The sequence below is a fragment of the Leuresthes tenuis genome, unplaced genomic scaffold (assembly GCF_036924035.1).
Source record: "Leuresthes tenuis unplaced genomic scaffold, fLeuTen1.0.hap1 SCAF_8, whole genome shotgun sequence".
In the NCBI taxonomy this organism is placed as follows: domain Eukaryota; kingdom Metazoa; phylum Chordata; class Actinopteri; order Atheriniformes; family Atherinopsidae; genus Leuresthes; species Leuresthes tenuis.
Genome location: NW_027325362.1, coordinates 14,761,872 through 14,787,292, shown reverse-complemented (window position 1 = coordinate 14,787,292; position 25,421 = coordinate 14,761,872). Strand labels below are relative to the sequence as shown.

Sequence of the window (25,421 nt, the reverse complement as noted above, 5' to 3'; positions counted from 1 at the left end):
AGACCGAACCCCCCTGAAAACCCCCTTTCCCCCTGAAAACAGAGGCGTCACACCATGAGAAACCAATAGGTGTAAGATGATGGACGTGTTAATGCAATTAAAATGACTCACCACGGGACTGCGCTGAATCCTAGATGACGGCGTTGTTTTGCTCTCTGTCTAAGCCAAAGTCTGCATGGAGGCTTTCAGAAGGTTTAGCAAGATTATGTTCACTCAAGTTGAATATTTTAATATATTTTCACAGAAATCTGCTCAAGAGAGTTAACTGGTGTTGCTGTTAAGATATTACTCCATACTGAGGACAAATGTGTGTTTTTTTGCAGTGTGAAACACTCCTGAACAAGGAATACAACGCTTACAGTTTGCACGATACAAAAGTGTTTATCAGAACTAGACGTCTTGGAAGGTCACATTGGTGTTTTGAGCCTCTTTCTCACATTTTCCCTCTCAACAATCCTATTAATGTGCGGTGTTTTTATTTATTGACATGCTTATGTGATTCTACTTTATTTTTTGGAGAAAAAAAAGTGCTGAGTTTTGCACAGTAGCATTTTAGCTGGTTTTAGAGTTTAAACAGATATGAGACACTACTCACAATGATTGGGTTTTATTTGCAACTCTTAACTTGGTGTACATTCAATATTCAACTTAACATATAATGTACAGTATTTACTGTGTCTATTCTGCCCACATGAACATACAGGGGATCACTGAGATGATATTATTACACCTAAGTTCATTCAGATACAAAACATTTCTTTGTCAAAGTAGAGCTGAAGCTGTGGAAAAATTGATAAAGACAGTATTCCACAGGGATGGATTAGTTTGCTTTGCCACATCTGGAAGCACATCTTTTTGGGTCAGAGTGGAAGGGTATGAGGATAGAGAGGTATAGTAGACACTGATTCCTAATCAGTGTAATGTACCTGAATGTTGTCATTGAATGATGTCCAATGACCTGTCGGAAGGATGCTATGTTTTTGTGTTGGTGTGTCAGTACCATTACATTGTTTGTGTTCTAGAGGTTACAGCTGTGTGTTTCACCGCTGAAATGGATTGTGAACCACAACGTCCCTGTGCACAATAAAACCTGGAACACAATGTTCGATGTGTGAGCTTCAGAGGAGTCCATTGGGTGTTCCTGTGGATAGCCTGATTGTGTGCAGGCCTGTTCTCCAAGTGGAAAGATAATACAAAAGCCTTATTTTTCTGCCGCAGACCTCCAATTAGAAAATGTCCCACAAGAAGTGATTGCACAATGCACACACACGATGCAGCATTCATAGAAAATGATAGAGGATCAGATATGGAGGGGAATGTCAAGAAAGCAATAGTATTGTGTGGAAATTACCGGACAAGAATAAACCATAAATATAGGTGTGTACTCTGCAGTGGTCATTTCCTCTTTGTTGCAGTCAGCTGCAGCTGCATCCTTTTAAAAGCCTGAGCACTTTGAGTGATTTGATTTAAATTTAACAGATTTATTTAAGCGTGCCTGAAAACCCAATTCTTAAAAGATTGGGACACTTTGAGAAAAGTAAATAAAAACAGTATGCAAATCTTATAATCCAATAATTAATTCACATTAGAAGTGATAAAATATATGTAGAAGGTGATATTTCACAAACTCAGTGAAGTTCTCAAAAAAAAAGGGACAAGGGCAACAAAAGTCTGTTGTTTGGTGATTGTTCCCTCGCCATGCCACAAAGTTGTTTACCAGCTCCCTGTACTCAGCCTCTTGTTCATCACTGATACATCCAAAAAGTGCAGTCATCTGGAGGACTTCTGGAGATGACAAGACTCTTGAGTTGTACTGGAAGTGATCAGACATAGAGAGTGAAGAGAAATGGTGTTAGTGCAGTCCTCTGTGGTGCTCCTGCACTGCTAACCACCTTCTCAGACACACAACCCTTCAGTGTCACAAACTGTGGTCTGTTTGTGACGCTGGCTGTATCAAGCTGCTAACTGGCATTAGAGTTGAGCCTGTGCATTAGAGATGATTCTCAGTAATGAAGCCAATGTAAACGCCTCCAGCTCCAACCACTTGTATTGAAAAATAAATCTACTCTCATTTGATATTAATTGACTGTTTTTTATGTGATTATGGCAGGTGTGCAGTAAAAAAATGTACCTTTGTGAGCAGAACACCACTTAAACATCCACTGAATTAGCATACATCATATGGATCATTTGGTTTCTTTTGTAAGGTGGAGCCAGTTTCAGTCTCCTTGATGAACATACAGTCGACTGTTGTTTGACATACAATTCAAGTTCCAGATCATTTAAACCCTTTTCGTATTCAGCGATAAAAAAACGAATGACGGGCTTACCATAGAGGGCAATCCACCTCCCTTCTACCTCCTCTGCACATTGTCCTTCCTCCAGTGAGCAGCATGTATGCATGTCTCTGCCATGCAGTGCAGGTCAAATAAACTTCCATATTTACCTCCACTAAATAAACCATGTTGTTTTGAAAAAAGAAAAAAAGACTCTCAAAAAGAGAGGAATATGTCCAGAATCAACATTGCTGTGTTTTATCTGAGATTTCACTTGTGGTTTTGGCTGGGTTTTGTTTTAAACTAGGATTCTGCTGCTCCTGTGCAACACGCAGCGAATTTTCAAAGTTGTTTATTTGACCTTTAAGTACAATATTAAGTAAATGTGTTTAAGTTCCATTCCACTACTGTATTTAGTCAAGGGAATTTGTTGTAGCAACACTCCCTTTTGAATAAAGAAATAAAGAGTTTAAACCTGTGAAAGTAAATGGCAGTTGTGTAATCAGTTACAGTGAAGTATATTTTGGCCTGTAGGGCATTTTCATTTTCTGAAACTGTGTAGTTAAATCTGACCTAAACCAATATCGAAACCAATGCCATTTATCCCAGCTAATATAAAAGAAACATTTTAATCTATTTCTAGTTTCAATTCCACCATGCCATGCAGGGTGCAGCTGAAGATACTTACTTAAATGTAGCTTGGATGGAGAATTAATAATGAACTAAAGAATAGAATAATATAGATGAAATACCCCAAAAGTGTAAATTTATGAACTTAAGTTAAATAGTACAATTATGAGCAAGTACAAATAGTTTTAGCTGTTGTTAATTTTCTACCTAAAGTGTACATGAACACAAGTCTACATGATACATAACGCCTGGAAGGCTCCATACTCCTGTACTGGTGTTGGATATAGAGATCGGACACTGCCTCACCTCTGCAGAATCTCATCCTTGACTTACTTAAAAACTTTTAGGACAATAGCTCCATTTATTCTTATTTGGCAATGCAATAGTTTCGAGAAGAACACATAACAACCTCCATCTCACAATTAACCAGTGTGATCTGAAGTGACATTGTAGCTGGAATCATGCATTTCCATCCTGATGCTCAACAGTGTTTTTATGTAGCATTTTGGACTGAATTTGGGAAATGTCCAGTAGGGAACACAACACAAGAGAACTGTCAATCACACTGAGGTTAAATAAGCTGAACCAATGTTCATGCCAAAGCCAACAGGCAGGGCAGTGGCATAGAGAAGAAAAGTCTAGTGAAAAGAGTTTCCAAAACCAGACAAAGTCCAGTAAATCAAGTGGAGCTGAAGTGCAGAGACAAATCCTGCCTTTCCCTTATGCTTTCCCTTTGACCATGCATCAAAGAGAACCCAAACACCGTGGATTTCCTGACAGAATTTCAAAACAAATTTTCTAAATCTGATAAAACATTCATACGTGTTCAAACAATATGCCAAATTGTCCTGTGTGGCTGGGCCTCTGTGTACAGAGTGACTGTGTTCTGAAGTCAGCAGTGGCACTGGAGGTCTCCTTATGTTGCATCACATTACATCATAACTCACCGTGATCTTGGGGTAGATGTAGATGAATGATTTGGAGGCAGAGATTTTAAGGTTCACGATACACAAAGGGTTTCTCTCACAGAATGTACATTGTCATGCCAGTGCTTGTTTTGGGAAACGAAACAGAGGAGCATTTGTGTGTGAATTCAGTCTCAGATGTGTGCCATGAGCAGCATAGAGGAGTGAATGTCCTCCTCTAACGTCACTGCAGGAATTACAATTCTCTGACTGCAGGAGCTTCTCCTGAGAGGCAGCATTAATGCAAGCACACAATTGTAAAGTTGATTGTTTGCCAGGTAATGCTGCCAGCTAAAATATTTCTGGAAGATGGAGGCAACAGCAGGATACAGATTTCCTGTCAAATTTAAGAATAAACATTTGAACCAATCAATGCAAGAAAGCGACTTTTTTCCACCCGTGACTCAGAAAACAAACAGGGGAAAAGGTTAAACAGACCACTTCCTTTCTGTTGATTGTTAAGGGAACAAGCAACGAAAGAGCAGGAAGGCTGTGGAAGCAGCAGAATGAAAAGTAACAGTGTTGTGCAGCCAAAGAATAACGCATTTTAAAACTTGGATACTCTAAACAATTTTTCTGCAACAACTTTCCACTAAAAAGGTAAGGGGAGGATAGCCCTACAGGGAGAGTAAAGGTCTGTGCGGAAGGAGAGAGTAGCTTGTTTCCATGAGAGTGACCTTTTCCCACAGGTGTTTCATCAGCCCTCTGCTGTCTATAATCTAAAATATCAGCTCCCTCTTACTGCTCCTCCTCTGTCTCCACTCTTGTGATCTTACCTACCCATGAGGCTCAGTCTCTGCCAAAGTGTTATCACTATGTTTTACTCTTATGAGGAGGCTATGATGGATCCACCGTAAACTTCTTGGAAGCATATGCACACATATGCACATCCATACAAAATGCACTTTGGACTGTCACTCCTGCGAAAACGTTTCAGTTAAAACAAGTTGATTGAACATTTGTAAACTGTCTCCAGCATGTCTTGAGGGAGCCTCTCAAGCCCAGTGCATATCTTTGTTTTCTCAGATAAGCAATTCTTTTTGGCTGAAAATGGTGACCCTAAATTTCACAGCAAGAGAGCTTTGAGACTGCCGTTTTCATAGTTGTATAGATACATTTCTGAGAGTGTTACATATCAGGATTATCATCCTACAGTAGGTCTGCTGCTATGATCTACGTCTAATCAGCCAATCAGAGCATAGAATGAAGATGCATTGATCAATGCGATTTTGGCGATGTTGTGTGAAAAACAAAACAAATCTTAACAGTGGGAAGCCAAACGACCTAAACATCTGGATGAATTGTGGCAGAAGAGGCCCTGTCTTCATGATGTGTGCTCCAATTGAGACAATGACTGCGTCTAGAAAGATGTAGCATGGAAGGAAGTGGAGAAGAAACGACCACTTCTAGCAAACCTGTGAACATAATAGGAATACATACTGCATTAAACAGGGCAACTCAGTTCGTCAGCTCATTAAACTTTACATTAGTGTCACACTTGGAATATACGTAGCTTCTCACAGTGACGGCAGACATTTCTGCAATTTTCAACTTCAGCAGATCCAGTAATCGGCATGATTTCAAAGTGGCCGGACAAGATTAATTCTTACAACTCAACATCCAACCAAAGGCATAAATTGTCACAACCTCCTCTGCTGTTCCTGAAACTACAGCGTCTATCATGACTGAAAAAAGTTTTTTTTGCAGAACACATGTAAAATTTGCCTTTGGATGTTTATGCATTTAGCAGACGCTTTTATCTAAAGTGACTTACAGGTAGGCAAATAGGGCAAGGGGGTCTTCCCTAAGGACCCCTACTAAAAATAGTAGCTTTCATGCAGGGGATTTGAACTCTGGTCTCCCACACAAAAGGTGACACTCATACCACTACACTGTTTTTGTGAAATCTTGTTAGATTTGACTTAGATATAATAAATTCACCACAGAAAATACTTTATGACAAAAAAAATGTTTTTGTGAGAAAACAGCAGCACATCTTGAGCCCAGAGTGTGAGTGAACGTTTGTACCAGATGTGTTTAGTTCCTTGCAGGTGTTCCTAAGATACTGCATTCAAGAGAGTGGACGGACAGAACGACAGCCCATAAATGTGATGCTTCCACTATGAGTATTTGTGTGCTGCAAAATGATGTTCACCATCTTCTTAAGAAGCTGTTATCAGCACAAAAAGCTGCCTGTGTGCGACCAGCCCAACAAAACATGTGAATGCAGAAGCACGTAGCAGCAAAAGAGACAAACAAACGTCTCAGTTATAAGTGGAGACCAAAACTGGGCCTGACATTTAAATTTCCCAGATGGCCAGAAAATGACTACTGGTGTTGTTGCTGTGTGGGTAAGCAAATTTATATTGCACCAGAGTCAAGTTGTGTTTATAGTAACTACCAAACACGCTTCAGAGTTTCAGTAACATTTGAGCTTTCCATTCTGAGCAAAGTTCTAAACAAGTTCAAGACAGCTAAGATAAACAGGCTCAGAATTAACTTTGCTATGCAGCTGATGTGGAGATCCAACCCTTGCGTGACATAACTTGGCATCATTGTGGAGCTTCCCTCCCTGACAAATGCATGTGAAAGACAGATGAGAGAGTGGAGACACACCTTGGATTGAACTAAGCATAAACAAGGGTCCGGTTATATAAAAGTTTGTTTAGTTTCATATAATAAAAACTAAAGAGAAAGAAAAAATCTGAGAGAGAGACAGTCATGTTATTCTGGTGAATTGATTTTGTTACGTGTTTAATTCCGTGTTTAAAAAAAAAAAAATGTTTCCACATCATCATATGTCTGTTGCCCTTAAAATGTGTGTTTGCAATCCAATTTTTAGTGTGTGCGCACAACATTCATACAGACTGAATATAGTATATTGTACTATACTATATTTTTTCAATCCTAATCATCTTTGAAAAAAGTACATGTATTCATTTGAATTTATATGTAAATAACCAAATGCAAACACATCACTAGCATCAAAATATAAATTCCTTTTTCTCAGCAGTACAACTGGGATTTCTTGTCATCTGGTACTCGTTTTGTTTACACACACACACACGTCATGCAGCATAAAACATCAATGCACTTTGAGTCTCCCTGAGGTGTAACAGCTCAGGGCTCAAAGCAACTCGCAGAGGCTGGTACCAAGACTCTTCACATCATTGTCTATATTTTTAGGAAGACATCATATTGCGCTGTTACATAACCTCGTGTCACAGCATATCAAACGTACAGCATCAGATAATGCAGACTGATGATGATGCGTCTGACACGTTGCACTCTCAGTACAGGATAAATACACAGTATGTAATCATTTACATTGAGAAATGGACTATACATCATCGTTTGGCACACGCTTCTTTTGTCAGCCTCTCTTTCAAAGTCACATTTTGGCTGAAATTATTATTTTAATAAAAGAGTCAATATGATTAAAAGCTGAACTTGCTCTGCAATATCTCAGTTGAACATCTTATTACAATCGTCATTCCCTTTTCTGACTTCATTTATTAAAACTGGCCCTGAATGAACATGCTACATAATATTGCACATTGCATTTTTTCCACTTTAGTTTAGTTAGTTAACTTGAATGTGTTCAAAACATAGTGAGTGGTTATGACAAAGTTAGATCACAAAATTACAACAATTCATCCTTCAAGGGAACAGGAATGTTTGAAAAAAAATCTGAAAATTCACCCAAAAGCTCGAGAAACATTTCAGGTAAAACTAAAAATGTTAAGCCCACTAAAAACCGACAAACCAACATTTCCATCACGATAGCTACTGGCATGGGTAGACATGAATCTATACTTTCAGTTTCTTTTGATTTTGGCACAATTTAGACTTTTCCCTGAGCATCATCATCTCATCTGGTTACTGCCAGCAGTAAGTACATCATTAACATCAATATCATAAGCTACATTATGAACACTGGCTAAACAAAACATTGCTCAGCAGTTGAACAAACAGCCTGTTTTTGAAGTTGCAATTTCACTTAATGTCCAAAGATTAAAGAGGATATGGAAACATGAAACACACTGAAATGCACCTTCTTTTGATTTGAAGGTTTTACATATCTGGTCAAAAGAAAAATAATCTGGTCCTTATCAGGTCTTGAAACTGGACAAATGTAACTTTAGATCTAAGAGACGTTATAAGGCCATTTGCAAACAATCTGGAATCCATAGCACCACGTTTGGTGAAAAGCAAACACAACAAATTGGCACAAAAAAACCTCAAACCAACTGTCAAGCATGGTGGTGGAGAACAATGTGTTACAATGGCCCGGACAAAGTCCAGACCTCAACCTCATTGAAATGTGGCAAGGGAACAAGACAGCTGTGCTAAACGAATACCAGCAAACCGTCATGAACTAAAGCAACATTGTAAATTAAATACTTCACATTAGCTTTGCTAAAGATGGCTCTCGGAGCTGTTGAATCATGGGGTGTACCTCATTTTCCCATATATTACTACTGCATTTTGGCTCATTTTTTGTAAAATAAATAGTGCTGCACTGTAATATATAATATTGTTGTTCATCTGAGGTTGTTTTTACCTCATTTTAAGACCTGGTAAGGACGAGTTCATTTTCTTAATACGTCCTGATGCATAAAACAGAATTGAAAGAGACTGTACTTTCTTTTTCACGTCACTGTATTCAGAAACTAATAGAGTTATGATGTCTTAAAATTGAATACCTTTATGTAATTTCCACTTCAAAAGTTCTCACACTTAGTGTATACACAATAAACAAGCACATATGTAAATCTCCTCTCCTGTACAGGTCATTTACACTCCTTTTCTTATTCTTTAAGACATTGTCCAATGAGCTCTATTATATCTATTATGCTTATTGGCAGTTGAGTCATTTTCTAATTGGTCAGTCCATCAGCCCCAGGCTGGATATCCATTCCACTGGGATGAAACATGAAGGCATCAAAAAAAGCACAGGAGGCTGGACAAAAGCACAGCTGAACTCAAATGTTGCGGTAAAATGTCTGTGTGGTTCAAACTCAGTCATTCAGGTGGTAAATGCTGATACCAAACCAGCAAGAGCAGTTTGATGTTTTTTTAACTGACAGTCTAACTGAGGGGTCTACTCATAGCTGACTCTGGCAAAGAGAAGGCAAATGGCTACACTGCTGGAACTACGATGGTAATGATGTTATGAGGCGAGTTTACAAAAAACAAAAGGGGAAAATGGGAAAAGAATTAAAGTCAAAGAAATGAGATATACAGACACTGAAACAGGGTTGACATTTCTTTACAAGTACTCCTTTTTTGTGTGCAAGTGTTTCGTTGCTGTCTGTTGATACTAAATTCAATGCTATTAGTGAAGGTATTTTATCTTATCTGCCTCTGCACACACATGGTCAAACACATACATTAGTAGTAAAGCTGTGCTGTCGTGTAGGTGCTTTGGACCTTGTAGCAGATGGATATAAGGTTTCAAGTACAGTAGCTAGAAATGGTTGACATCATTATATGTTTGTCTGAAGATTCAGTCTTTTGAGTAATTTTCCTCTTTCAGAAGTTGCGAACTTTGTCAGTCTGGCCCTAGAGAGAGCTAATCTGTGTGTACAGTGTACATGCCCAATGCAATGCAGATGTCTACGTTTTGCTGTTTTTATTATGTATTTCTATAGTCAAATTCAGCTCGCATCAACATGACAACTATAAAGACGGGCTTTAAGCAGTTTAGGCCATGGTTAACTCTGTTCGGCCTGATTCTTCTGCTCTCTCCTTATTAACATCCACACAGTCTTGAGCTTCAATGACAACAACCCATTCTCTTCAAGCTTTCTCAGAAGCCTGTTCAGGGCACTGATCTTTGACATTTTAAAGATCCGAACACTTTCATTGCTCTCAAAGCTGGGATATGCACAGCAAATACATGAACTCACCTCCAGGGGAACCCAGCACACCCTTGCCTGGGTTTGCTTGTGTTCCCAATGAGCTGTGACCACAAAGAATATTTTCAAGTTAAGACTTCAAGAGGAATCAATTTGTGTGCTGGGATGTGTGACCACTAGCTACAGGTGTGTATGTGTGTCAGTGTATATTCATGTGTGCACATGTTGCCATCCTCATATGTCTGTATGAATGTTTGGGTACGGCTGTGTGTGTTTGTGTAGAGTGTGACCTACAGCTGTGATGAGGATCACTTGTATTCACTGCAGTGAATAAGAAGGATAAATAATTGAAGGTGTTCTCTGTTAGCTGTTTGATATTGAAGCCAAATATATGTGAAAATAGCTTAGTCCCACAGTAAGCTCAATTTGCCAGCATTCAAAGCAGCCTGACCGCAACCACCTGATACATATGCAGTAATTCAACAAGAACAGAGAACATTGTGTCTCCCAGGAGGTGGGTCGTTTTCCTCCTTTTAGATGTTAGAGTAGCTGCAGAGACTTCAGAGTACACTGCCAATAAATCAGCAGATAAACAAAAAGACAGTGACCCCTAAAAACTGTCAAACATTGACAGTCAGTCTAATCAAGGGTAAGCCTGATGAATCAGCTACAACTCATAGGTGATGTGACTCATGCAAACAGACATGATAGAATGAGAGAAAAGTTCAACTGAAAAAAATTGTAAGAATGAAAATGATCAGTTTGGTTTGGATAACTTTTAGAGAGTGATGGGTATTTCCTCACAAACATTCTGGGTGCTGCAATGATTCTCATGTCTATGTGTGGGTTCTGTTGCACTTGTGTTTCCTTTGTTAAGAATCCAGTGTGTTTATATAAGCCAGCTCCTCTTCTCAAGATGCTAAGTTGAAGGCCCCAGCAGGAAGAGTGTGAATGCTGTGGATAAACCTCCTTGCCTTTTTCACTCCACTTGTTCTAGAACCTGGTGCTCTCATGTTTCAGCATGCGGATGTTGGTAAGTGTCCCGCTGCCCCTGTGGTGGTATCCGTAAGCCTGGTGCTGCCCCTCCAGTCATCGAGCACTGCTGCCTGATGTCATGCTGCTGCTGGGACTGGAACTGACCGAGCCTCTGTCCTCAAACACGCTGATCTCCAGCTGAGGACACAGTGTCAAGGATTGCTGAGATACAAAATGGTATTTGAGCAGCGGGATCTTACAGCAATACACTTCAATATTCTCCAAGAACAGCAGTGGATTTTGTCATATTGTAAGAAAGAAATTAATTTTGATAGAGGAAAATGACAATTTATCACAGTCACATCTATACTAAAGTATGTGAACTTAAAGTATTTAGAGTGATGTCCTTGTGTAGCTATAAACACAATACAATCAAACTGTAGTCCTGCAGAACACTTTATGCACTTTACCCATCCATCCATCCATCCATTTTCTATACCCGCTTAATCCAGTTTAGTGGGGCAGGGGGGCCTGGAGCCTATCCCAGCTGTCATTGGGCAAGAGACAGGGTACACCCTGGACAGGTTGCCAGTCACAGGGCCAAACAACAGAGACAAACAAGACACACAACCATGCGGGCTCACACTCACTCCTAGGGACAATTTAGAGACACTAACACACAGAAAAGCCCCAGCGAACCTGGAACCCTCTTGCTGTGATGCAATGATGCTAACCACCACACCACAGTGCAGGACTGACTCTAATTTCCAGAGGTTCACATAATTTTACCTCTCAAATATATGTTACATCAAATCATTTTTTTAGAACTGGGTTTTCTTTATCTAAAACACAAAATCGAAGCACCATTGTCCAATGTGAGCCCAGACAAATAATTCAAGACAAAGTATTTTTCTTGTCCTGTTAAAGATCAGTTACAGATGTGGCAATATAATTGAAAATGCACCATAGTTAACTGTGTTTGTCTCTGTTTCCCTGTCACTGGAAAATGTTTACTCTGTTATATTATTATTGTTGTTGTTATGGTAACTCAATATAATCATATATTGATTTTGCATGAGACTGCCTGGATAAAATCAAAGATGCATGTAAAAGTTTACACCAGCCCATAACAAGGTTATTTACAATGCTGTCCTAGAACCCCACAGGATGTGCCCATTCAGAGATTAAGAAAATGTCTTGCACAGACAATGGCACGAGTCATTTAGTCAGCTAGTCTCAACTGAACCTTACGTATATCTCTAACCCTAGCCTGATTGGCTTTAATGTGAAGGGCAATAAAAATGGTTTCATTTTACTTTAAATGGTCCTGAGGAATAAAAGTATTAAGTATATTATTATATACAATCACAGCACATGCCATTCAGTAGAGTTCCCCAATTAGCCTTGACAAAAAGAGATCAAAGTACATATAAGTGCATTGCCTGTGTTTGTTTTAAGTTAGCCCTTTGACTTGAAGCCTGCTCTGTGAGACAGTTCGGGCTGGGCCTGTGTGATGGTCTGTTGGACATATTTTCTCTTTTCTTCTGCCTGCATTGCCATCACACCGAAAGAGACATATCATCGACCACTAAAAGAAAGGCAGCACAATATGTTCCATGAGCTACACAATGAAAAAAGTATATAAAACATCTTTTCTTGGAATGATTACGGACCTTAGGGGGGTTGAGAATATTAAATAAACATCACAAGTGCATATACCTTTTAAGGCTCTTTTTGTACTGAACAGCAACTAAGAAACAACAAGAGTTTGAATACATTGTTCAAAAGGAAACAAGATAAATTTCTTTTTGATTTATCGAATCCAAATGGATGTAGCAGTTCCAGTGATTCTAACCAGTCCTTGCCACTTCCCACTGTCCTGCCTGAGACTTCATCCACTACCCATTTGTTTCACTCTTTAATAGCAGATGAGCGAAGGATACAACCCGCATTCCTCTATCTACGGGGTCTGTGAGCAGCAGACCTCTAGGAGCATAAATCTTCTCATTCTGCTCCTGGATGTACCCCGATATCTTCTTCAGGACCTGAAATAAAACATGGGTAAAAATCTCTCAGAGAAGGACAGACAAATTCTAAACTGAATCCTGTTTTAATCAGAACCTTTGAATGTACAATTAAAATATGGTATAGAAGCGAAGATTTTCACACATGGGGGGGGGGGACACAATATTTTTTACGTTATAAAATATGGTTTATGTAATAGCAGATAAAAACATTGGATGGGACGCAACAACTTAAACTTACTTGGAAGAAATCAGTTTGCAGTCCCTCTAGTCACAGTATGATATCAACTCTAGTGTTATTGACTTTTTTCCCCTGGGGATTATAATCCAAAATCAAAGTAATTCTATTATGCTCTATGTACAGCAATTAGTTTTTATATAAAACTCAAAGCTACTCATGTCAAGCAAGGCTGTATGAATTAAATAGCTAAACTGATGAGCATGAGCTTTTCCCTTTTTGTTTTGCATTTGGAAGCTTTAGCCCCTAATTCAAAAGATTGCTCTTTCAAGCTAAATGTCATGCTTTGGTTAACTTTCAGGGCAAATTGGAAACAGTCTAAAATATGAAGTGGACAATTTATTTACATTTCATTGGCAGTGGATCCATTTACTGGCTTTGCAAATGAGTATATGGTATGTGAAAACCACAGAGCTGCAGTAGAGTGAATCTGGGCAGTTCAGACCATGCCTTAACACACAAACTCAAACAATCCTGTCTGTATACATTCTCAAAAGCATTTCCACTTCACACATAATTTGTCCCAGAGACTAAAATAGTGGCTACAAACCCTGAGCCAGATGCAGTCTAGGGTTGCTACTGATAGGCAGCTGCAGACTGATGACCAGTCATGCTAAATGGACAGTTATAAACTAAAATGGCATCATTAGAGCAGTTTATTCAACCACAGATATGCCTCTGTGGACACCAACAATGCTGACATGCCATGCTTCTCCCAAACTCTCTCTAATCATATCAGTCAGATATACCACACCTCACTGGGCCCTCATGTATACTGAGAGGCTTATTTATGATGCAGAGAAAATAGAGCACATCTTTAAAATGGTCCCTTTTAAAAACTAACCATCACAGAAAGGCTAAAAAAAAAAAAAAAAAAAATCAGGTGCTATATCTTAAAGATGGATTAATCTATTCTAAAGCAAACTTCTATCTACAAATGTATCGAGAGGTACAGCAATATTTCCATGCATGGTGGGACACTAAGCAATGCAATGGCTTGCAAACTATTTAAACTCTATTTCAAATGCTGGTATTGGAAAATCTAATTTAAAAAAGTATTTGTAAGGAACAAAAAAGAGACAGAGACAGGAATAACAAAAACTGGAAAAGGTATTTAATGCTGAAAAAAAATGGTGGACCATCTTACAACTAATTTAGCAGCAGATCAGTAATATGACTGGCATCCAAGAGAGTCTTCCAACAGTATGTCAATATGAAATTACAAAAATAATTTGATATATGTTATTTACATAATATCATAAAAGTCTTTAGATAGGTACGACTGTATATGTTCTTCTACTAATTAAACCCCGCCTACATCTCCACCTGTTGGGCAATGCTGACAATGATCTGCCCTGTCTCCCCTACTTCACCTCCACTTCTAATGCTGGAAGAATTTTGTTGCACACCTTTAAACCAGAAAGATATTCTCCTTTCTGAGAGCTAACTCCTGGCTCACGCAGTGAGCGAGCTTCCAGCCAGCTCACGGCCATTCTGAGCTCCATCTCGCTCGGCCAAGTCCTCAAGCTTGTATCCACTTTCTTTTACACCTAGGTTGTGCAACCATGCAAATTTGCTCTAAAACCCAGCCAGCAAGCAGTCAGTATTGGTTCCTTCAATCTGTTATGTAGAACTGGCTGTCTGGACACGTTTGTCTGAGGCAGTCTGATTTACTCATGATATGTCTTGCATCTTTCAGAAACATAGAACAAAGAAATGTCCAAATTGTTAGAGCAATACATCAAGCAATAATGGAAAATTATTTCTTTCAAAATGACTGTAAATGGCCCCCTCAGCTCTCACAGATTTACAGCTTGTTGTTTTAAGAAGAAGCTGTGCAATTGTGGTAAGTTTTTCTTGAACCTTGTTGAGTTTCTGTCATTATATCAATAAAGTTCATACTATAGGTAGATCAAAAACACAAAATGTAACCAAACCAGTAAAAGGCTAGAATTATCGCGAGCTGTATTTGTAGGAGACACATTTGTGTGTGTTCCTAAACTCACATGAACCCACAGAACATGCCACATTCAACTTCTCTTTTGTAACTTTTCTAGAAGTCACCGGAGCACTCATCATCAAGAGATTAAAATGACAGCTACAACACAACACACTGTGCAGTGCTCCTCAGAGATGCTGAGGGCCTGTTACAGCTGCAGGCTCAGCTGCTAATATGGTGACCCTTGCTGGTGGAGAATGTATTAAAGAAGAAGAATTATATATCCCGCTAAGAGAAAAGTAAGAAACTTCCCTCAATGATAAGCCTGAATAGTAGTGAGGTATTTTATTTTTCACTGACATGCGGCTGTTTGCTTCCCTGCAGTTTTGCAAATCGCTCTAATCTTGGTGAAATAACACTAAGCATAAAGTTATCAATATCTGAATTTGAATTATGCCATTATAACCACATATTTCTTTAGACAGAATAAGCAGCGTCTCTTACAAGAAACAGAGTCAAACATTACACAGAAGTGACAGAGAGAAACCCTGACAAATCAGTTTACTGTGGTTTAGGGAAGGAGCCAGTCCTTTCATTTGCTCGCGATCTCCCTGGGCAGCTTGGCAGCTTCAATGTGACAAGTATCCAAGCTCATTGTCAGCCATGTCTGTACAGCTGTTCTTGGAAAAGCGATGCAAACTCGATCCCCTGCTTGTGTTGCCCATGTAAAGGGCCACATGAAGAAATTTGTGTGAGTAAAACGTGTGTCAGAGCGAACTCAAACAGATCACAGACACATTCTTGTCAACAATGCACTGGGGGAAAAAAAAAGAGAGGTGAAGGACACAAACTATGAATGATGGAGGTTTCATAAACGCCTGTGCTTACATGGATGTGTTCTGACACGCTGGGAGCAATCAGTGCCTTTGATGGGGCAAGATGCAAGCATCGAGCAGGTTCAGGTTCTCATATGAATCTGCTCACTGATCTGACATGCACTGTTGTGTGGCACCCACGGCTTCAACTTGGGTGGGTATGTTTCATCGTTGTCAGTCATAGCATCATTCATAAAGCTAAACAAGTAAATAAACAACTTTCCTGTGAACCTGATAGCATCTGAGCATGTCAATGAGGCGGCACCATCTGACAGGGAGATGAAAGGTGCCTTGGATCAGGCTATCTTTGCATGACTTCAACGCAGCAGTACCTCCTTTTTTGTTTCTTGGTCAAGCTCGGAGTACCTCTGTACTGCTTTGATAAAGAAATGTTTACAAAATGCGACAAGACGAAGCAGATGAATGTTGTGGGTTACAAAGATCAGAGCACGAGGCATGCTGAAACTTTACGCCACTCCAGTTGCATCTAAAACATCAGCAGGTTCACAGAAAATCACAAGGGGATTAATCAAGCTCACTGTGTCAGCGTGTGTGTTCTTGTTCCATTCCAGCGACTAAGAGGCAGCAACATAGTGGTGCAGAGGTTTAACCACCTGCTCTTTCTCTCGATGGACATCTTGGATTTTGTTGAGCTTAACCATGTTACAGTTGGCGTGCCATGCCTTGCCCACTGGCACACAGAAATGTAGTGGACGGGAAACAGAGCCAGAGCGAATCAGATCATATCTCCTGATTCTTGGCTCTGCTTTCTTCTGTCAGTGAGTGTAAAGAACTGTGCATGAGAACACACGGCCAGATGCTTCTTTGTGTGTAGCTTCCATGAAAATTGAAAACTGGCAGAAAATTAGTCCTGTGGATAAGCTGTGGAGTTTACCATTTAGAAAAGTAAGCAATTCGCTTGCACACAAATATCAAATCTTCATGCAGACACCATCCATTGTTAGATATTGTAGTTATCGTGACAATCACAGTGGTTATGTAGGGAAGTACAGCCACCCCACAGTTAGTTGGTTGTTGGTCAGAACTTGCTGGCCACTAAAGCTTTCTGCAGGGAGTTTGTCCTGAACAATCGCTTAATGCTTCATTAAGTTTACCCAGCAGTAAACAATGGGTCACTGTACTTTTCTGAAAAAAAACAATCTGATACTGAACTACAAGCTCTACAGTAAGCTTAGTGTGCTGTAGAGTCACAACAGCCATTCGACATTTTGCACTCGTTCACTTTTAAAAGTAGATGATAACATTGATACATTAAGGCTCTAACATCTGTGGACTGGGTATGGGAATGAACACACAAGATTTTTTTTTTACATTTCAGTGCTGAAGTGAAGGTACTTGTATTTCCACCTGCATCGTACCTGTATTTAAAGATAAGCAAGTCACCTGTTCACTTAGCTTCATATACAAAGGTTGATTACTACATTAAAGCTACCTGCCTAGATTTGTAAAAGCCCCCTTTTGTAGTTGAAACAGTTTTAAGTAGTCAGCGCATAGACACAGAACCTCCAAAGGTGTTCTGCAATATCTGTATCTATCAATATTCCAGCAAAACATTGCATTGTAACAAGATAACCAATGTTTGTCACCTGTAAGTGGCTTTAACGCTGTGGCTCATCTGTGTACACATATTACAGAGTAGAAAGTCATTTTCATATCCGTATCTCTAGTCATCAAGAGGTATATGGCTGTTTTGTGTGCTGTTATTTAGGTGTGCACAGATTTGTTACCTTCTCATAGCGTGTCTCCATGCAGAGGAAGATGATATAAGCTGTTGCACAAGCAAGACATCCTTCCAGGTACGACTGACCTCCAATTTTTTCAGCCTCGACATAGTAAGAGTTGAGGGTCTTCACTGTCTGCTCAAGCAAAGCTCTCTCAATCTAATTAAAAACACAACAAACTTTCAGGTTGGGATGGGAAGCATGCACAGAGCACAAGGGTGCAGAAGTCAACTGAGTGCTGGCATAACTACAGATGCAATCTGCTCAGCTATAAAACAACCTGCCAAACATATCTGCTGCACTCTGCTCACCCTTAAACACCCTGTTTTTGTCAAGCAATTTACAGGCACGCTTCACTTTTGGAAGACAGAAGAACATGAGGTTGGGTTGGCAAATTACTTGATGACTTACAGGGAGTTCAGAGCTTTTGCAACAAACTGAAGCAGATTTAAAAGATGTTTGACACTTCTTCTCTCTGTGCTAACCCCTCTTTTTATTTCTCTTTGTGTTGACTATGGGCTTCTGTTGCAAATTGCTGGAACAATCTACCTCGGTTATACCTCGTACAGGTGCTAACGTGGCTGGATATAAAGATCAAATCTAGACCAAATCTAGAACTTGGGTACGAGTGTGGATTTAAACAATTTCTTCAATTGAATTGATCATATTGGGTTTTTTTTAATCATAGCCTTACAACCAACCCATAATAGTGTCCTATAAAGCACTGTCCCCGTAAGAGCCATGAGCAAAATAGGATTCATATTAGCAAATCCATATCAGAGAAGATGTTATTCCAAAGTGTTTCTTTTCAGAAGGCACACAATCCTCAGAAAGGGCCTGTTAGATGCCACAGGATCAATTCATGACACATGTTCAAGACCATCATATTAAGACTTAAGACCTTTACTAAAACACTTTGCCCCTCCCTGGTTTGGTTGGGCAATATCACCCCTCAGTTAGCATTAGAAAAAGTTAAAACACATACAGACAAATCTTTTCCCCTTCCATTAAGTTCACTTATTTAAGGGTAGACATTAAATTGAAAATTAAATTAATGTGACCCAGGCCTTCATTGATGCCACACTCACTGGTATCCTACAATACAAGTGTGTGCATTTACATAGTACATAGAAGCCTGTAATAACCTGTGTTGTGTAATTTGGGATACTTCGTTATAGCAATGTCTTAGCATTGTGTGAATAACTAAATGTATCAAACAAAATGTATTCCTCAGTTTATTGTTTTTCCGAGGAAGTCTTAAGCTAAATCTCAAGAGTTTTTTTTTCCTGGCCAACTTGTAAATGCAAGAGTAAAATAGTGAATTTTAGTGTAAACCGGACAAATAAGCAACACAAAAAGACTATTAAACAATATGTGTAATCTTTCAAAAACATTTTCCAACAAATTTAACCATATAGCTTTCATCTCAATAAATGCCATCAGTCTTTCATCCGTTGAGTCTGTCTTTTTTTTCAAAGTGTTCGCAGTCCATTCATCTCTCAATAGTTCAGCCGTCGTGAGTGTTGCATTAGCTAGAAGGCATTTTCAAATATTTGCCTTTTAAGCTTAAGTTAAATCTCATCCGTGGCCCATTTTATGATAAGTAATGAAGCTTATATGGTTTGGAGTTGAATAATCTGAAGAGCAATAATGAGAAATAATGCTCTTCATTAGTTGGAGCATGTGCGAGTTGTTTCAGGTTAGCTTGGTTAACAAATATGTAGATGTGAGTTTGTATTTCTGCTCACCCTGTTTTCGAGCTCTGAAGGGAATTTGATTTGGAATCGACACACGGTTCCCTCGCTGTAGTCTCTTTGTATAAACACCTTTGTTACCAGTGATGCACTGTGCCGCATCTCCTGGAGGTTATGGAACTAAAGGGGTAAACAACAGGGGGGAAACACATGTTAGGTAGATACATGAGCAGGAAGTATCTCTTTGCTCTGTTTTCCAATATTACAAAGATTCCATCCCACTAACTGTTTCTGAATTTTTTTAATTTTGGCCACAGACTTTACTAATAAAATCTAAGCCTGTCTCTCTCTGAGAACATTATATCTTAAAGTCCACTTGTAAACAGAGGATCTTAGTTGAAAGGCAAATACTAAATCTACTAGATAGAGCTATTTTATATTTCCTGAGGGATGGGGCTTGCATTTTTGCCTGATAACACAGAGACAACAGGGCTACACTGTGAGGAGTATGTTTGAGGTCTTACTACGTCAACATCAGAGCAGACTTACACTAGTTAGCACTCTTGCTGCATTCCTTTAGCATCAATAGACCCAGTTGCAGTAATAACACTCTGAAAGAGTCCTCTTTACAGCACTTTAGTGGTGAGTGGTGTGTTTTACACCCAAACAGCCAGTGTAAACCTGTCCCCTGCTGATCTAAATTACTTCCCTCAAGAGGATGGTAATTAGAGATACAGTACAAGTGTAGAAAAAAGAGACTTAAAACCCTTTAAGAAAACATCATATTCCACAAGAATGTTCAGCATTTGTGAAAATATAGACTATACATCTTTATTCAGTGCGTTTCATTTTCAGAATTTGGCCAGCGACAGCAGTGTTGTTATTGTTGAAAGGTAGAGCCAGAGAGTCCATGTGTGCAGACACAGCACAGAGCCAGCCTTTCATCTCTATATAGAGCGGAGTACATCACTCACAACCAAGAATAGCATCCAAGCTATTTTCATCCACTAACAGCCACAATCAGCTTACAGCCAGAGCTTTTAATATCCCTCGTTTTGCTTTTTTTGCCTCTCCAACACAGCTTCTATTTTTGTTGCCATATTGATGATCAAGTCATTCTGTAAATAGACACTATCATCAGCACACAGTTGAGTATCATTTATTCAAGTTAGAATCATTAAGATTGCACAGGCTCTTTGTTTGCAAATGCGAGAATGTGTGCAGATGAATGTGGAAGTATTTACTGTACATATAAGCAACAAAATGGACATTCAGATGTTTGTTCAAACACACAACTAGGAAAATGAAGAATGAACTTGGACTCTTGTATCCAAAGCAAGCATTTACTTTTGCATACATATGACAACCTTGCATATGTGACCCGTTGAGTGAATTCAAAGATGTAAATAAGGATATATTATGGAAAAAGAAAGTGGTGAAAAGAGAAGCAGACAGACAGACAGAAGAAAAATGCTGTAAAGAAAATTAAGTTTAAATCACTGAAAGTAAGATAAGAGAACATAAGAACAGATATCGGTTATGAATGAGAAAATGAAATAGAAGCATGATGTACAGAAAGGAAGAGGGGAAAGTTGGAAGATTAAAACTAAAACTAAAAAGGGGATTATGTAGATGATTTGCGAAGGGAGGAAAGAAAGCAACAGTAAGAGATGCAGATAAATAGAATACATAAAAAAACAACAACAATTGGAATAATATTTGGCAGAATAAAAGAGGACAGCCATCAACAGAACAACCACACTGTGAAAAAAATAATCATGTTTATACACCAGATTTAGATACCTCAGTGTTGAGTTAAGAATACTTAATAAATAAAAAAGAATGTGGGACAGCGTATAAAGCAGCTCTGGGACTCGAGCGTCTTGGCCTCCACTCTCTGACACCCTTTACTCAGTAAACACGGATTGGACCACATCCATTTTCATGCTAAACTTACATTTTGATCTCAACAACATATCTGTGAAGTGTCATGATTGCACCTTGCACGGCTGGAATGTTTTAACATAGTACTTTTAACAGCACAAACTGTTTAAATATATGTGGTAAAAAACACTGAAAAAAGTCGACTAGTTCAAAAGTATTAGTAAAAATAAACTAAAGATTTTCAAAAAATACTTCTGTGTTTGTCTGTATACTGTAATAACTCTTTGATTTTGACTGGCAGATGCATGAGAGTAACACATTGCACTTTGCCGCTGCATGAACGACAGCTAGGAACGTTTAGAAGATACCACGAATGATTCCAGTGGGTTTCTCTTTCTCTCTCTCTCTCTAGAGATCAGACCAGTTATCAGAGTGATCGGGTTGTGTGCATTGTGTCCATGCCAGTGGGACATCATGGTGCATTTCTGATCAACTGGCCTTCGGTTTATATTTCTGTACTGCATACTGCTGCGGAGCAAAGCAGGGGTGAGTCAAGCTTCTCTTCCATAGATTTTCTTTATCATCTGATCTCAAGATATGTGACTCACCAATCACCTGACGTGAATGAACTGATAACATTTATTCTAGGAAAGGTTCCTCCTTCCACAAACTTCTTTTGTCATTTTGCCTTCAAAAATTCCTCTCTAAAAGCACTGCTTGCGAAAGGTCTTGGAGGCCAGCGGTCTGCATCACTTCATGTCATGTTCCTTTTCAGAGGTTTTCAGATCATGTGTTATTGCAGTAACAACTTTGGATATAAATCAAGTGTCACTGATCATGTCCAGCAGCACAATAGGTCTGGAAGATTGGATTGATGACCAAGAATTTGACCTGGTGTATTTTAGCTGTAAACTGCTCAATGCAGACACAGCAACCTTAAATCAATCCCGTCTACAGAGGTATGCCAAGAAACATGAATTCTATCACACACATTATTGCACATCTACATTCTCATACTGATCTGGACTGATTTTGAAGAAGAACTTTTCTGTACTATCTTAATAATAAAATATTACTTTTCTGCAAATTAATATTATTGAGAAGTCTTCAGATCACACTCTGTCTATAATCTGAACGACAAAGAAACACTCAGCTGTTCTGTGCAAGCTAGTAACTTTAAAAAGATTTCAATAGTTTTGGGATGCTGCTATAACTGGTCTGAGTCCATTTAAGCCTTGAATCTAAATGTTTTCCATTGGAAGACAGGATAGTTCTCCTGTGTGTAATCAGGGTTCAAATCTGGTTTATGCCTTTATCTAAATATAGTAAACGTCAAACAATGTGTCTTACTGATCAAACAGAACTCCATTAAACAGCTTTGTGTTGAGCTGCACTGTCTGACTTATGCTTCCACCCACACTACCTGTCACTTTTTGCTAACATTTGTTTTGACACTGATTATACACAGACAACCAAAGTGAAAGTAAGATGCAGAAGGAAGACTTATGACCAAGTAAATGGCTCATGAAAACACACTAGATCAAGTGAACAACGATAAAACATAAATCTATTTCTAAATGTAGGGGAATGATAAATACACATTATATTATTTATTATTATTACATACTACTGACATATTATTTGTTGCCAGTTTGTATGACAAATGATTCCCTACATAAAAACTAAATAGTGTCAATATGTTCTCTTTGTCATCTCTTCATTCCTTTACCCTAGTAACATCTGTCTTTATTTCCTTCAGTTGGGGTCTGCGTTAGTCTATGACATGTTTCCTAGTTAAAATCACTCCAACTCAAGGAACCTTTAGTGACAACGTGGGTGAGTGCAGACAGTGAGCGGAAATTGCAATTGGTACACACAGACAACTACAACAACACAATAAATTCACAATAAAATCTTTCAGGCTTTTTCTTACAGTCAACTGTCTTCCTTTTTTCCCCCCAAACCTTTCATAATATACCTTGTCCTCTGCCAAAGAGGAGAATTTTCTCTGCTGGACTGGTTTAGCCAGGGTGGTTCAAGTCAGCAGTCTTTTAGACAAAGTTTACAAATTATTGGTGGAATATCACAGTGGAGCCAGCGCTGGGGGGGTGGGGAGTGGGGGTTTGGTGGTGGATCTTTTTATGGAAAAGGTGGAACACTGTTTCAGTGGGGAGCTCAGGCTCTGCCAATCTGTCCTCTCCTTGGCACATTCTCCCCAACAGTGTAGTTCTCAAATACGAGCCAGCCTGCAGACTGAGAGGAATATCTGGCAGTAGTAGACTTACTGGATGAAGAGGCTGTCCATGCAAACAGTCCGCAGAAAGAGCTGATTGCTATTTATTCACTTCATTCCATCATTTGCTGACTTGGCATACAATAAATGTCATAGAATGAGTAAAAGCTTGAGTAGGAAGCAATGCTCATCTCAGACCCAATCACTGATGGGTACAAACTGCAGCAGCCTGATCACATTAAATACGCCATGGATAATTGATGGGCCTTGGACTTAAAATCTGTCCTGGGCCCGTGTTTGTGAGCATGCATGTGCATAACTGTGTGAGTAATTGAAAGGGCTTGGACAGGGATACTGGCAGATCACCAGAGGATAAGGCCGATCTGCTGCTGTTGGAAATGTATCCTTACTTATATATCACTGGATGAACCCCTCAAGATGGGTCATCTAATTTTTGAGGTAGTCCAGGCAAGCAGTAATTAAACAATGAAAAAAAAATGGAAACAGGATAATACAAAGTGTAACACTGAAACACACAAACTGAATTACACAAACACACAGACAACTGAAAAATATAGTATAAGAAGTATAAAGGAGTAGTATTGTACTTATAGGAAACATCAAAATTTAATTCTAAAATAAAAAAAACAGAGTATATTTGATGATGACGTGGGATGAATACTTAAGGGTAAGGGTAACTAAAGCCAAATCAGATGGATCATAACACCTTAAAGCTATGTTACTGACCTCCTTCGATACAAATGCGACATTAGCTCAGAACTTTTTATTGTGTAGTTTTTAGAATAAGTAATTTGCCATGCATTTAAGTAAGAGATTCCCTCACTCATAAACTGGATGCTCCCTGATAACTCACTCATACACAACACACGCATACATTTGCATGCACATTAGCTCATGCATGAGTGTGTTGTCCAAACCCTTCAAACCAAGACTATCCTCCTCTGGTGAGGTCATCATTATGATAAGTAAAGCAGTGATGTTTTTAGCATTATGGTGACATTGTCAAGGACACAGAAGAGGGAGGAAGATATGCTGCCTGGGAGCTACCAGGCATTACTGAAGCTAAAAATACATCAGCAACTGCTGTTGTTCCTGTTTGAGTCAACTAGTTGCTCTTAGTGACACAGCCAAAACTACAAAAATACTATACTGTGCTGCCAATCATGTTAAACTACATTGATTAAAAGAATGAAAGGAATATGGAAATACATTTCAACAAGTTTACAAGTATTTTAACAAGACCGATCAAATGTAAAGATAAAGCACTGTCCATCTTATCAAAAAGTGTGACAGAAGGAAAGACTGTCCCTGTCCATGGTGCTGACTGCTCCATCACCATCATCACCACCATCATCATCATCATCACTGTGCCCTCAGCTCTGAGCCTTCTGTAAGCTCTACTTGAGGGACACTGGTCTCGGTGTGTGTAATGACGAGAAAAAAAAAATTTATTTGAAGATACTGTATGTGCTGCAGTTGAAGATCAAACTGCAAACAAAGTGGGAAAAGGCTTTCAAACGGACAATTCTCTTGAATTAGGTTTACCTCACTTGACTCTCCTGACTTCAGTTCCATCTGGATACCCCAGATTGAGTCGGCTGATCAATTAAATTAAGGCAACGTCCCTCAAAGAGCGATAAGCCACAAACAAGCAACACATTCAGTATCCAAGACTATTCAACCTGTATATGCTGGAGATATGCGATGGGGAGGTGTGGGATCACTCCTGGAATACTAAAAAGAAGACAATCAATTCCTTACCTCTGTCGCCATACTGCAGTGAGCGGGTGCAGGATGTGTCCCGTGCTGAAAACGACAACCGTTTGCTCGGGTTGCTTGGGACAACTCGACCACAGCGGCTGGCAGGGGAGGACTGAGCGCACGAGCTGGCGAGCACGTGCGAGTGCTAGTGCGTGACAGCGGGACCGCGGGATGCGGTTGCCGGTGGTTATGCTACTTCCATATGAATTTCTATTACTGCGCAAACCGACAATAATTTCCTCTCGGCCCTCGCTGTGACACTTTTTCGGTGCAGAACGGCGATTTTCCAAGAAACGCCGATTT

The 25,421-nt window shown here is 39.3% G+C and overlaps 1 protein-coding gene across 1 annotated transcript; it reads right to left on the bottom strand.

Annotated features, from left to right (window-relative positions):
• Positions 1–1,946: 1,946 nt before the first annotated feature.
• Positions 1,947–25,212, bottom strand: golga7bb (golgin A7 family, member Bb). Its single transcript, XM_072390995.1, has 5 exons — positions 25,119–25,212; positions 19,274–19,399; positions 17,532–17,684; positions 12,651–12,752; positions 1,947–10,905 (listed from the first exon to the last, which is right to left on the bottom strand). Exons 1-5 carry the CDS (start codon positions 25,128–25,130, stop codon positions 10,822–10,824), a joined length of 477 nt encoding a protein of 158 aa, XP_072247096.1. The 5' UTR covers positions 25,131–25,212; the 3' UTR covers positions 1,947–10,821.
• Positions 25,213–25,421: the final 209 nt, after the last annotated feature.